The 14,256-nt window shown below is 31.7% G+C and overlaps 1 protein-coding gene across 1 annotated transcript in view; it reads left to right on the top strand.

Annotated features, from left to right (window-relative positions):
• LOC139493487 (intermembrane lipid transfer protein VPS13D-like) overlaps positions 1-13,851 on the top strand; it is a 79,324-nt gene extending 65,473 nt beyond the window's left edge. The window contains exons 65-76 of the mRNA XM_071281916.1: positions 469-635; positions 2,355-2,462; positions 2,792-2,941; positions 4,581-4,727; positions 5,245-5,381; positions 7,211-7,392; positions 8,050-8,123; positions 8,608-8,982; positions 9,899-10,146; positions 10,659-10,822; positions 11,390-11,475; positions 12,079-13,851. Of these exons, the coding sequence (XP_071138017.1) occupies positions 469-635; positions 2,355-2,462; positions 2,792-2,941; positions 4,581-4,727; positions 5,245-5,381; positions 7,211-7,392; positions 8,050-8,123; positions 8,608-8,982; positions 9,899-10,146; positions 10,659-10,822; positions 11,390-11,475; positions 12,079-12,168 (1,928 nt within the window). The 3' untranslated portion in view covers positions 12,169-13,851. The remainder of the gene's footprint in view (positions 1-468; positions 636-2,354; positions 2,463-2,791; positions 2,942-4,580; positions 4,728-5,244; positions 5,382-7,210; positions 7,393-8,049; positions 8,124-8,607; positions 8,983-9,898; positions 10,147-10,658; positions 10,823-11,389; positions 11,476-12,078) is intronic.
• The last annotated feature ends 405 nt before the right edge of the window (positions 13,852-14,256 follow it).

Genomic DNA, 14,256 nt, shown 5'->3' with positions numbered 1-14,256 from the left:
TTGTTCTATAAACACATTTTGTTACAAAAATATCCCACAATGGTTGTAGTTAAACTTTCTGCGATCATCTTTTGACTAAGTGCCAAGTAAAGAAGTCATAAATGTTTAAATAGCTGCAAACATGAATTTCATTTAAAATGAGTAGCACATGAAAAATAAGTTCAACAGCTTAAAAGCTCAAACTTTTCACTCAGTTGGATTTCATAAGACATGACCTATAAAATAAAGCATGGCATCAACTAATTGTCTGTCTTAAAAGTCTTGTTTTCAAAACAATGTATAAAATTTCAAAAAGCTCCATAGACAATAAGTTACAATTTATCATCATAGATTTACCCCTAAGCTCAGATGAAACTGGTACGTAAACTTGCCATGCATACCAGCATAGTGTATTCATTGTCATTACTACTGTGTCCAATGCTTATAAAAAGATGTGTAATTATAAAACATGTGTATGATTAAATTCAGGAGCTATAGCTATCTCAGGACCAGGACCATCCAAACCAGGGAATGTTATTGGGAATCACATGTTAATATCAAGACAGAAACTTAGACCTGGATCTGGATGTCTGTCTGTACATGTCCTGATGGATGGACCAATCAGAGTCCTAGAAATAGCTGACATTCAGAATGAGGTTAGTGCATAAGTTTAGATAGAATTTCTAGTCAAATTTTATCTGTAATATAAGATTTTTGAGTTCATATTGTATTCAAATATTATAACATTTTTATCATCGCAACACATTTTACTCATGAAGAGTTTCTTAGTTGCTTTTTTAAAATATTTGAAAATAAGATGTGTCAATGGCATCTGAGCATTAGTTTGTTTCATTTTACCAAAATTTTAAATGCTTAAGCAGATATAAGAAGACGTGGTATGAGTGCCAATGAGACAACTCTCCATCCAAGTAACAATTTGAAAAGTAAACCATTATAGGTTAAGTGGGGTCTTCAACACAAGGCTTTGGCTTATGCACATACCTGCCATCTTTTCAAAATATCCATAGGGGATTTTTATTGCAAGAGATCTGTATGTAGCTCTTTTATATAGTGTTTTTATTTTGCTACTTTATTGTTTAGTTACTACTTTATTGTTTAGTTAGTAAATAAGGGCTTCATTACCATTTCAACTCATTTAAATGTCTGTTTTTAGGTGTTTAATTATCACAATAAAGAATTAGAATATTCAGGTTAATACCTTTCATTGGGATAATTCCCTGAATTTTGGATAGTTGGGAATCTAAATTCAGTTTTTTAATTTTTTATGAATTTTTATCATATGAAGCAAGTATAGCTGATTTCATGCAATGTACTATTTTTTAAAAAGTATTCAGTCAGAATATGCCTTCATATTTAAAAGGAGGTTTCTCTATATATAGGTATATTTATTTATACTTTATCAAGAAAATCAATTACAAACAAAAGTGAACCAACGCCTGGTGAGTCTATAATACGGTAGAGTCCATAAAGTGGATACCTGGGGGTATGCAGGGTCATTATGATGAAAAACATAACAAGTAAAAAGTCTTATAACAACAACACTTTAGGGACTGCTGCAGAAATTTATTGATCGCCCTAGGCACCGAAACATGTCGATCAATAAATTTCTGCAGCAGTCCCTAAATAAAGGCAACAGTAGTATACTGCTGCTCAAAACTCATAAATCTATGGACAAAAAACAAACTTGGGGTAACAAACTAAAACTGAGGGAAACGCATCAAATATTAGAGGAGAACGACACAACATTAAAATGAAACACACACAGCAACAGACTAAGCATTAGACAACATCCGATGGGAATAACCAACATAACATCAAAACCAAATACATGAATTTGGGATAGAAAAGTACCGTGACACGTCTTATAGTAATGTGAATTCACACTCAAATATAGGAGAAAACAAACGACACAACGGAAACACAACGTAAAAATAATACACACACAGAAACGAACTATGATATAACAATGGCCATTTTCCTGACTTGGTACAGGACATTTTTAAAGAAAAAAATGGTGGGTTGAACCTGGTTTTGTGGCATGCCAAACCTCGCACTTTGATGGCATTGTTAAATATAACATTAAAATGACAACAATAATACAGGACTACAATACAAATAAATAGGAGAATGTATTAGGCAAAGAAACACATGAATTAACCATTAAAAAGTCTATTAAGCTGAGAAATATATATGGTTAATATGTACTAAAGTGTTGTTGTTATAAGACTTTCTACTTATTTATCAAGAAAAGTTGTTTAAAAATTAATCTAATTAGAAACACTTAAGCAGTTGATATTACTTACATTAAATAGTAAAATGTTATAATAGATAAAAAGTAAATTATCTTGCTTCAGTATCGAAAGCCCATTGTAAAAGAGGATAGTGGCTGGCAGATTTATGAAGAGAAATCTATAAGATCTAAAGAAAACGAGAGTGCTTCACAGGAAAGAACTATTTTACAGGTATAGTCTATTAAGCTTAGAAATAAATATGGTTAACTCTGTTTATTACATTGGTTGCAATGAATTACATTGATTTCCCAGTTATATAAAAACTGATAATTTCACATCGACATATGTGAAATAAACCTGATTATTTCACTCTCTTACGCCATACAACAACAGGCGTTGTCAAGATTGCCTGAAAAGTAACTGTTATGTTAATTGCAGAGAAAAAATTAAATCTTGATATGTTAGTTAAGATTTTACATTTAATTATCAGTGTGCCATTAAATCTGAATTCTTTTCAGAATATTACTTATATATTATGTTTTTACATCATATCTTTTTAGCTGTCAATGAGTCTGAAGGGAGGATTAGGAATCTCGTTAATAAACAGATTACCAGAGGAGTTAGTGTATATAACACTGAGTAACATCACCATGGATTATATATCTGATCCAGAGAAGACTAATGTTGATATCAGTGTGGCTAATATTCAGGTATGTATGAAGGAAGACTGCTAACAATCCTTCATGAAATCATCATTATTCATTGGATACTTCTTTTTGATAACCTTAGCACATGTCACAAGCCTACATGTAAATTAGCCTTTTTAAAAAAATGGCATAACATGCTTATCCAGTGCAAAGCAGGCTTCATATTGTATTACCATGTTCTCATCCTCAACATGCCTTTAGTTTGCTATGTGACATTAAATAGCCAACCATCATCATTATGCTTTTGATATCATCATGTGCCTCTGATTTAATTTCCAAGGTTTATCTAGAATTTGTTATCAGATGTAAATCAATTTTCATAACTTCCTCATAATGTTGAAGATTGATTGATTGTTGGTTGCTTAACGTCCAGTGGCAAATATTTCATGCATATTCAGGACGAGAACAAGTTCACAATAAATACAATAGGTATGTTGATCCAATAGAGGCCATCTGGGCTGATGGTTGGGGAAATTTGGACTGCCACTGGAAAATGAGGGTATATTGGATAGGGACACAAATTTTGCCTTCCAACAGGCCACCTACGGACCCCTAAAAGAGTTGTTGCAAGGGTTCTAAACGTGCAAAGAGTGTGGCACTCTCCTAACACGAGGCATCAGATTTAACGTCCCCCTTCTGAACGGACGTGACAGCGAACTTGATACACCCCGCACAGCCAAACGGACACCCCACGTTGGAAGAAGACCAAGCGACCATATTTCTATACCCCAGTCACCCTTGGGGTTCATAATGTTGAAGAAAGAAGAAAAATCACAAAAATACTGAAATCGGAGGAAAATTCAAAACAGAAAGTTCCTAATCAAATGGCAAAATCAAAAGCTCAAACACATCCAACAAATCGATAACAAACGTCATATTTCTGACTTGGTACAGGCATTTTTTTTATGTAGAAAATGGTGTATTGAATCTAGTTTTATAGCTAGCTTAACCTCTCACTTGTATGACAGTTGCTTCAAAGAATTATCACTCTCAATCATAGTTAATTTCCAGATGTTATTTAGTGAGATTTTTAATATTGACTGTCAATATAAATTCAACAAAGCACTATAATTACGCCATGAATTAATATCTCCAATAAAACAATTTATAGCTGTAATTCAGTAATTTTGAACTTAACTATAAAACTATGTAAAAAGTATGGAAAAGCAGTATTGTTGATTATGATAAAATTATCATAATATTTCCATATAACTTTTAATAAATGAAACTCTATCGAGAAACTGTAAATAACATGTTTCAAATAACAAAATTGAATAACCTGTAAATATTTCTTTAGAATTTAAGCCTCTGCATTGAAAGGTGGTTATTCAGTTAATGAAATACTAAATCTCTATATATAAATAAGATGTACATATATTTTCCTGCGCTTGTTCAATGATATTTTATTCTATTTAAATCGTTCAGGTGTGTAGTGACGTGTATATGAAATTGTGCAGTGATGTATATTAGAAATGTCGTAAGTCTCAGTCAAACATCATAATGAGTATGATCAAACAGAAAATGAAATGAATGAATGAAATAAATGAACTGATGAATAACCAATCAAACATTTAATAATACACATAAATACGACAGTGACATATATATTTTTTTTTTCATTGTGTGAATGTTTTGACTGCAGGTAGACAATCAGTTGTTAGACGCACAGAGACCTGTTATGTTGTTTGTATCTCGTGGTTCAAAGAAAGAAGTTCCTGACAATACACCAGCATTACACATAGTGGCTCATAAAATACCCAATACCAAGTGGAATGCTGAAATTTACAAGGTAACTTTAAAAAGCAGTTTAAACTATACTGAAAAATAAAAGAATACACCACTACACTTTTTTCTTTTTACTGTAAAAAAAAAAGGAATCTGTTTTCAAATCTTAAATAACTTTAATTTTCCTGCAAGAATATAACAATTGAATTAATTTAGCTAATTGAAAATGAAGCCGATCGTGCAGGAAGACCAAAATTAGAAGAAAATTTTTTTATTTTCAATGTTCCTACTCACATTTCTACCCACCATATGGAATGTAATTAAATCTGAGTTCACAAAAAAATATAGTTGTAAGCTCAAGTGACACTTATTCAAAAAGGATTTGTAAAAAATATTTATTTGTTAATGCAAGTAAGGCTTCATTAGAAATCTGTTAAGTTCATTTTTACTTTTGGATAATAGTAAATAAAAGGGGACATGAAAACCTGGCAACTTGATTCCATAAACTTTTCATTTGATGAATTATTTAAATATTTTAACTTTTATTTTTGATGAACCAATTTATTTTCATTTGTTTTTAGCATTTAATAATATCAATGAAAAAGATGAAGATTGACATAGAAGAGAGATTACTATGGAAACTGGTCCAGTTTGCTGGCTTTGGTCAAGATGATTCATTAGATGAAAGTCTTGATGAGACTGATTATGATACCAAACAGTAAGTTATTTGGAACCCCTATGGTCAGAACTTGATAGCTAATTATAGCCCAAGGTCATCACTCAAGAAATTTTATGGTCGCCATCATGAGCTGATTGGCCATTATGACAAAAATGTCAGAAATCATATCTGATATTCTTCCTCAGTCATAAAAACCTTCCATCGTTACCGGACTGAACAAAGAAATAACACGACGGGTTCTAGTTTTGTCTCTGTCAATGAGTAAATTTGAATTGTACTTGTTTATGGTTAAATAAAATTATGAATAGAAATGGAATGTGTCAAAGAGACAACAACCCGACCAAAGAAAACAGCTGAAGGCTGCAAATGGATCTTCAATACAGCTAGAAAATCCCAAACACAGAGGCATGCTTCAGCTGGGATACTGCAATGCATAAACAGTCTAAATACTTTATGAATCTTCATCAAAATTTGAAGTTAAGTATAAAAAAAATTGTTAAAATAAACCCCTAATAAGTATAAAAATAAGCACAAACAATTTACCTATATGTAACTATATGTTTCTAACTGATAAAAAGCTGTTCAGTTCACAGAGCTAGATGAATTAGAAAGTCATTAACAAAAGTATCTATGGTATTTATAAAAGAATGCACTAAGTATGTTCTAATCAGTGATTTCTTCTGCAAAATTGTTGCATTAGGCTATCCAACTGGTGGTTAATTTTATAATAACATATCAGCTTATGGCATCAGTGGTATTTACTAAATAGATGATTAAACCTAATACATTTGTACAGGTTATACACAAAGCTGCAAGACAACCATTTTCAGATAACTAACTGCTTGTTGAAACACCCATTTGTGCATAAATAATTAAGGGTTCAGAAATTGCAAAAAAAAGTAAAATGTAATTGTGTGTTTAATGAGGATTTAATTAAGAATTGAATGCTTTTTTTTGTAACTTCATTCGGGGTGTATAAGCGTTTACTGAAATACATTTTGTATGAAGTGCAGAAGCGCTTCATTTTAAAAATTTGCGCACGGTCAACGCTTTCACAACCCTATGAAGTTACAAAAAAAAGAATTCAATACTTATAATTACATTTTTTAGCTAGGATCATGAAAACCCGATTTTTTATCAAATTTTTATTTAATTTACCTGTGCACTTTATTGTGGGACCTTCTGTCATCATGACTGATAAATTTTATTGTGTAATGAAGTTGATAAAGGAAAAACGCATGATTCCAGTGTAGCCAATCAGAATAACGTATTATAAAGACATACATCTAATGTAATTATTAGGAATTCTAATATGTCAGCCTATTATCGTCAACCAGTATAATCTCAATATATCTACCTTAAGTGCAAACCCAGTAATACACAAGAACGGCTCTTCCGCTATACGACCAACTTATTTGTACTGCCAAATATTCTCAATTTTCGACATCAAAACCCCCAGTTTACATATGCCAAGATTCAGATACAATATATTTATCTCTATTCTACAGCCAAAATAAACTAATCAGTCCATTTCAATTTATTTTTCATGGTAAAATTCCTTAAAACGAAAATTCCCCCGAAATGATGTTATTTTCTTAGCATGGCAATGAAACAAGGTGACGTCACAAGTAGGTTTCAGTAAGCAAAAAATCAAATGTAAATACAGAGAGTTTTAAATATTATCAAAATTGGGTAAAATGGAACAGCCAAAACAGTATCATATGTATGGGGCTTTCACAGTTAACAAAATTACTGAATTTGACCTATTAGAATCGAAATAATTCATGGCAGCCGAAGATTTGTTTTCATTTAACCATGGGTTGGGCATTTATATTTTATTTTACCCCTTAATTCTTTATTATTTGCAGGGCAATAGCAGCTGTTACATCAATAAAAGCCAAGCGTTATTACTTTGGCACCTTGAAGATAAATATGAATCGTGCCATACTGAGTATGTGTACTAGTAAACTGACACCAGAGCTAAGGGCTATCAGAACTACAATCACTACAGGAATACTGGCAAGCTTTGAAGATGCTAAAGTCGAATTAGGTATTACCATTAGGTTCACATGTTATGTAATCACATGAAATCTTTCATATATAATAATAAAATGTGGTGCCATTCAGACATCTCTCCACAACAGACCAAATGACACAGAAATTAACAACTATAGGTCACCACACAATATGGTCTTCAATCATGAGCAAAACCCATACTTCATAGTCAGCTATAAAAGGCCTCAAAATTCAAGAAAACTAACAATGTTATGTATGTACAATTAATGAATGAAAACAAGTATGTTACACTGCAACAAATGACACCCACCAAAATAAAGACTCCCTTTTAAACGCATGATATGTATATACATAAAAATGACCAGGGAAATGCATTTATATCCAATAATTTCCTTTGCTATGATTTACTGAAGACTTTTGCCTTGATTGGTCAAGATAGGAATAAAAACATAGAAACAAGAAGAGCCATCTTTGTGAATGTCATGGGGAGTGCAATAACATGATTTCTGCTATCTTGCATTAAAAACATCAAAAACAACATCAATTGAATGTTATAATATTTACTAAGATGGTTTATTGCTTACAATTAATTCATGCAATCTAATGTATTATTTTGAGATACATATTTAGAGAAAAAGATATTATTCAAAGTTTTTGGAAATCACTTATATAGTATTACATTTTTTTTTAGATCCATTTGTTAGACATCATCCTTTTGAGACATCTGCTTTCTTGACAAGAGAATTTATTCAACATTACACTGGAGTAAGTACTATACACTATTACTGTAAATTCAGAAAAAATTCAGGGAAAAATGGGACATGGTTATAAATGCAATAATTTAAACTTTCATTTTGAAATTTTTTATATGAATTAAACAGGATTTTTCTCAATATCAAAAAAAATAAATCGAATTAAAGTCTAAAATTACAAAATCCCAATAATAAATGCATGCTTTAATTTCTGAATTTACAGAACCATTTTGCAGTTTTCAAAGAATTGAAAGACAAAGCCATGCTTGCCATGCTCCCAACATTTTATGTACATAATCCAAGAATGTCTCATAACCTTTTGTTTATAACGTATCTTAAATACTTGAACATACAGATAGTGTATTGAAATAAAGTCTACTTATTTTAATGAAATGACTTAATTGCAATTTGGTTAAATTTAAAAATAAGGAAGAAAAAAATCAAATTCCTTGTACTTCATTTGAGTAAATACCTTTACAGTAGCTATTTAATTACAGGAATTAAAGAGCCAGGCAGCTAAGTTATTGGGATCAGTAGATTTTCTAGGGAATCCACTTGGTCTGTTCAATGATGTAGCAGAAGGTATATCTGGACTGATTAAAGATGGTAATCTGGGTGGATTAGTGAAAAATGTTACACATGGTGTATCTAATACAGCTGCCAAGGTTACAGGAACTCTATCAAATAACATAGGTGTATTGAACTTTGACAATAGTCACAATGAGCAAAGGGAACAGATCAAAAGTTATGGTGCTACCAGTCGAGGGGGACAACTGATGGCTGGAATATGGGGCTTTGGTTATGGTATTGTTGGTGGAATAGCAAGTATACCAAAACAGACTTTCAGAGGGGCGCAAGAAGAAGGGATAGGGGTAAGATAATCATAGTATACCAAAACAGACTTTCAGAGGGGCTCAAGAAGAAGGGATAGGGGTAAGATAATCATAGTATACCAAAACAGACTTTCAGAGGGGCGCAAGAAGAAGGGATAGGGGTAAGACAATCATAGTATACCAAAACAGACTTTCAGAGGGGCGCAAGAAGAAGGGATAGGGGTAAGATAATCATAGTATACCAAAACAGACTTTCAGAGGGGCGCAAGAAGAAGGGATAGGGGTAAGATAAACATAGTATACCAAAACAGACTTTCAGAGGGCGCAAGAAGAAGGGATAGGGGTAAGATAATCACAGTATACCAAAACAGACTTTCAGAGGGGCACAAGAAGAAGGAATAGGGGTAAGATAATCAGACAGGATTCAGAACAATACTAGATTTTAAATTAGGATAACAATAATGTAAGATTATGGCCCACACCAGATTATGTTTCATTGTACTCTCTTATTGATGATTAGTCAAATAGATAACCTCTAAATATTCAAATTTGGAAGTTCAACTTGTTTATAAGGCAAGTATGGGTTATATTCATTAACTCACAGCCTTGTTCATATGAGCTGCGTTGGATAGAGATTGACCTTTAATATGCAAATAAATATCAATTCATCTGCTAATCTATTTCTGTTTGTAAAATCTCTACAGAATGTCTGTAACTGTTTGGAAATTGAATTGTTTTAAGAACCCTGCAAAAAATTTCGTTTTTGAATGTTCCAAAATCAATCAAAGTCTAGACCATTTACATGTATACTCCCACTTGCATAAGTTCGATTTCTGACACAGCTCATATATCAACTTTTTACATTTTGTAACTTCCTGCAAGTTTCTTTGAAAGTTTTTATTCATCATCCAATCAAATCCAAATGGATTTGCTCATGGGAACAATATTTTTACAGGGTGCCATCACTGGGGCAGCAGCAGGATTTGCAGGTGCTATACCAAAAATAGCTACAGGTGTTTTAGACCTGGCTTCAGGGGCAGCAAATGCTATAAAGGATACCAGTCAGAGTAAATATTGTCCTGCTAAAGTTAGAGAAACCAGATGTTGTCATGGTCCAGGTGGACTTTTACCTTCATATTCCAAACGACAAGCTGATCAACAGAGACTTCTATATAAATTAGCAAAGAAGAAGGTCAATGACATGTATGTATTGTAAACAGTGAAAATGTAAATCAGCACTGATCTATTGATTTTAAAGGTGTTATGACTCTTTGAAATGTATATAAAGGGAACATTGCATTGTAAGCATTTTCACGCCTGTTTTTCTTGTCCAATATTTATGAAGGTTATTTTATCAATAAGGTATTTGAGTAGTGCCAACTAACTATTTTACTTGAGATATCTCCTTTGATAATAGAAATATATAGAAAATAACAGTCATTGATCTTGTACCTACATTTCTTGAAAATATTTATTAAAAAAATTAAAAGATTTTGTTTTAGTTATTGCCCTAGGCCTCTTTGACAGATAAAATATGTGAAACACGAAAGATTGGAATCCTGTTCTTTTATTTTGTGTTATGTTACCCCATATATTAATCAGAGTTTTTGTTAGCAATTGTGGGTAAGAGGAAGATATAAAAAAAAATCTATCTCTTGTCAAGAACACAAAATCTTTTCTTTTTTTATTTTAACATATGACGTTATTTATTTCAGATTTATAGCTATGGAACAGTTAAGATCTGGTAGGGATGATGGTTGTCTGGCCTTAATTACTAATCACCAAGTGTACTTCCTACGCCCAGGATCAGCTTCAGAGGATAACATTATCTTCCAGGCACCGTACAGCAAACTTAAACACTGCCATACAGTTCAGTCAAGTAAGTTTAACAAGAGATTACAATATTTTTTTGTGGTTAAAAGTAGGAAATGTTCCCTCACAATCTCAATTGGTTTTTCTGTGGGTATTTTTTCTTCCCAATTTACCATTTCAGAGTCCAGGGCATTCTGAATAATATTTTCAAAAGTTTACACCAAAACGTTTTGATTGTTAAAAAAGGTCATAAACAAAAAAAAATGGTCCTGTCCCCAAGTACACAGTCCTAAACAGAAGTCTTGTCTATAACTTAAAAGTCTGTTGCTGAAAAAAAAACAATATCCAGATGCCTTTATATTTTTTCTCTCAAATAACACAAATGGAATAATCGGAAAGGACATGCTTGAAAAGTTTCTTTGATCCATTTTTGTCTGGGAGTAAGTGGAAGGAAAATGAAAATCAAGGACTGTTACTTTTCTTTACATTTTGCAAACTACGAATGAAAGGGCAAATAAATCAGAAACAAGATTTCCTTAATTCTGAAAAACTTGTTTCTTATTAAATATCATCTACCTTTACATTTTTACTATCTTAAAGGTGATTGTATAATAGTTATCTTCTCTTCTTGTAGAAAACAGACATTACATTGAACTGGTTTTGTCAAATAAAGAAAGATCTATACAAGTTCTGTGTGATAAACAATATGTGGCACAAAGGGTAAGTACTGTTATATATAATGATTTGTAGTCATGATAGTTGATAATGCCTGTTATTTGATTTTATGTGTTTATAATGCCACTTTTAAGCTCTGCTTCTGGGTTATTACATTTCACCAGTTTTAGTTGATGGAGGAAGCCTGAGTGTCTGGAGAAAACCATGACCTTCGATAGGAAAACTGAAAAGCATAGTCAATTAAGACTGAAGTTGAGTGTAACTGCACGAGCGGGCTTCAAACTCACAACCTTAGTGTTGACTGGCTAGTGATTACAATAGTACAATACTTAGACAACTTGTCCACAGAGATCCCTATAATGTCTGTATAAAGTTTGGATACCTTTAAAAAAGAAATACTAATAATTAAGTTTTTTCCTGTCAGATTTGGAAGAAAAGTCATCAGAAAAAGCTAGTGTGATCTAAGTTTAGATAATTTAGATGAAAATTTGTTGAATTAAAAACTTCTAAAAGTTATAATTCTGGGATGAAACAAATTGTCTGGACAAAATTCCCGTTCAAGGGCCTATAAATCAATAATAATTTAGAAGGTGATAATCTATCACTTATAACTTGGCACTAATTTATTCATTGTTTTTTATGTTTTAGGCTTCCCAGCAGATAAATTATGCCAGAAATCTTTATGATGAACAGTTACATACAGTTATGGAGAGCACAGATCCATTATTTTCAGACTGAGTCTCCTAAAACTGTCAACATAGCTGTGTTTTGAGTTGAGTGATGTGCCATTTGAGAGTATAATTTTGTGTTTTGTGTGTTTTGTAGTGTACATCAACATTTGTTTTAGAGACACATATATGAAGATTGTTCATATTTTTTGTTTGTAGTAAACCACCTTGCAAACTATTTTGGTTTATAAAATTAAGACCAAAAGAACTGTGTAAAATGCTAAAATTTTTATAATTGTGGTCATAATCCAAAATGAATAGACAAAAGCAAGCAATATGTTATTTAAAAAACTATACATGTGTGTTGTTCAGAATAATAGAAATATCCATTCACATTCCATAGTCTGTATGATTATAAATTTCACGATAGTTATTATCAGTAAAATCTGTGAAGTGTAAATTCAGAATTTATTGCAATGTTTTTATTATTGCGAAAAATGCAATTGGGTTATAATCGCAATAATTTACTCCCATTTTGACTTTTTTTTATGAATTAAACAGGACTTTTCTCAATATTGCTAAAATTAAAATCGCATTTTCACCTTAAATGATAAAATTGGAATAATAAATGCATGCAATAATTTCTGAATCCACAGTACCTAAAGAGAAGTACAATGACTCGAAGTATAAGTTTATAAACAAATCATGAAAATAATACTTTTTATTTTATTTCTTTTGACCAACATATTATAAATGTGGTAAAATTTAAATTGTATAAATACATGTGGGTTGTAAATAGTACAAAATTTGACAAGTTCATGCTTTCTGCATTTGTTAAACTGTGATATATCTTTGTGATTATAGAAAGTATGCATGGGTGTAGACAGAGGCTACATGTATATTTCATTCCAACTAATGAAATCCAACCAGATTGTTTATAAATGTTGTAGCTGGAACATCAAATTAAACTTGTAATCTACATGAGCTTGTTTCGCATGTCAGGAATGTTCCAATTTAATGAATTTAAAAAATTTCTTGACTTTTCTTTTGTCACAAAGGTAGTGAGAATAAAGGGAATAAATACATTTATTGTATAGCACTTTGCAGCCTGTACGAATTTTACTGTTAAATTAGGTTAAAAGATAAGTCAGTCTTTCTAGTTGTTAAAATGAAGTCTAAAGATGTGATGCTTAGATATGGTTCATTCAAGACCAATATTTAACTCTGTGTAAGTCTTATAGTTTGTTCATTGTTTTAAAGGCAGTGTGTGATGTTTTACTGTTTATATTTTGTTTGTTTAAATAGATTTGTTTTTAATATAAAATCAGTTTTATTTTATTTTTACATATTTTAGTTATCATTTTCACTTGAATGCATTTGATTTAGCATACTAAGTTATTCTCTCATTTCATTGGTTCATCAGAAAACACCTCTCACCCCATTGGTTCATCCTCTCATTCATTGGTATATAAAAAAAACACATCATTTCATTGGTTCATCCTCTCATTTCATTGGTATATCAGAAAACACCACATTTCATTGGGTCATCCTCTCATTTCATTGGTTTATCAGCAAAGACCTTTCATTTCATTGGATTGTCAGACAACACCTGTGATACAAATGAGCAGCAAAATTTAATCAAACAAAAAAATCTTAGGAAATATTTGGTTTTATTTTTCAATCATTTTGAAGTGTGATATAGCAGTTATAAGAGCAATTCCTGTTTGTGAATATCTTAAAAAAAAACCAAAAACTTATGGTCTTGATATTCCTTCACTTTTAAGTGTTTATTTTTCTTGATTTCACAAGTTCTGAAATTCACAGTAGTAGCATGATGTGCAGTCACAAAAATTATTGTTTGTTATGCCCCACCTACGATAGTAGAGGGGCATTGTTTTCTGGTCTGTGCGTCCGTTTATTCGTTTGTCCATCTGTTTGTTCGTTCATTCGTCTGTCCGTCTGTCCCGCTTCAGGTTAAAGTTTTTGGTCAAGGTAGTTTTTGATGAAGATAAAGTCCAATCGACTTCAAACTCAGTACACATGTTCCCTATGATATGATCTTTCTAATATTTACTCCAATAGAGAAAATGATAGTGCTAGTGGGGCATTCATGTACTGGGGACACATTCTTGTTATGCCCCACCTACGATAGTAGAGG

This window comes from Mytilus edulis, chromosome 10 (assembly GCF_963676685.1).
Source record: "Mytilus edulis chromosome 10, xbMytEdul2.2, whole genome shotgun sequence".
In the NCBI taxonomy this organism is placed as follows: Eukaryota; Metazoa; Mollusca; class Bivalvia; order Mytilida; family Mytilidae; genus Mytilus; species Mytilus edulis.
The sequence above is the reverse complement of the archived record's forward strand: the minus strand, read 5'-3'. Positions and strand labels throughout refer to the sequence as shown.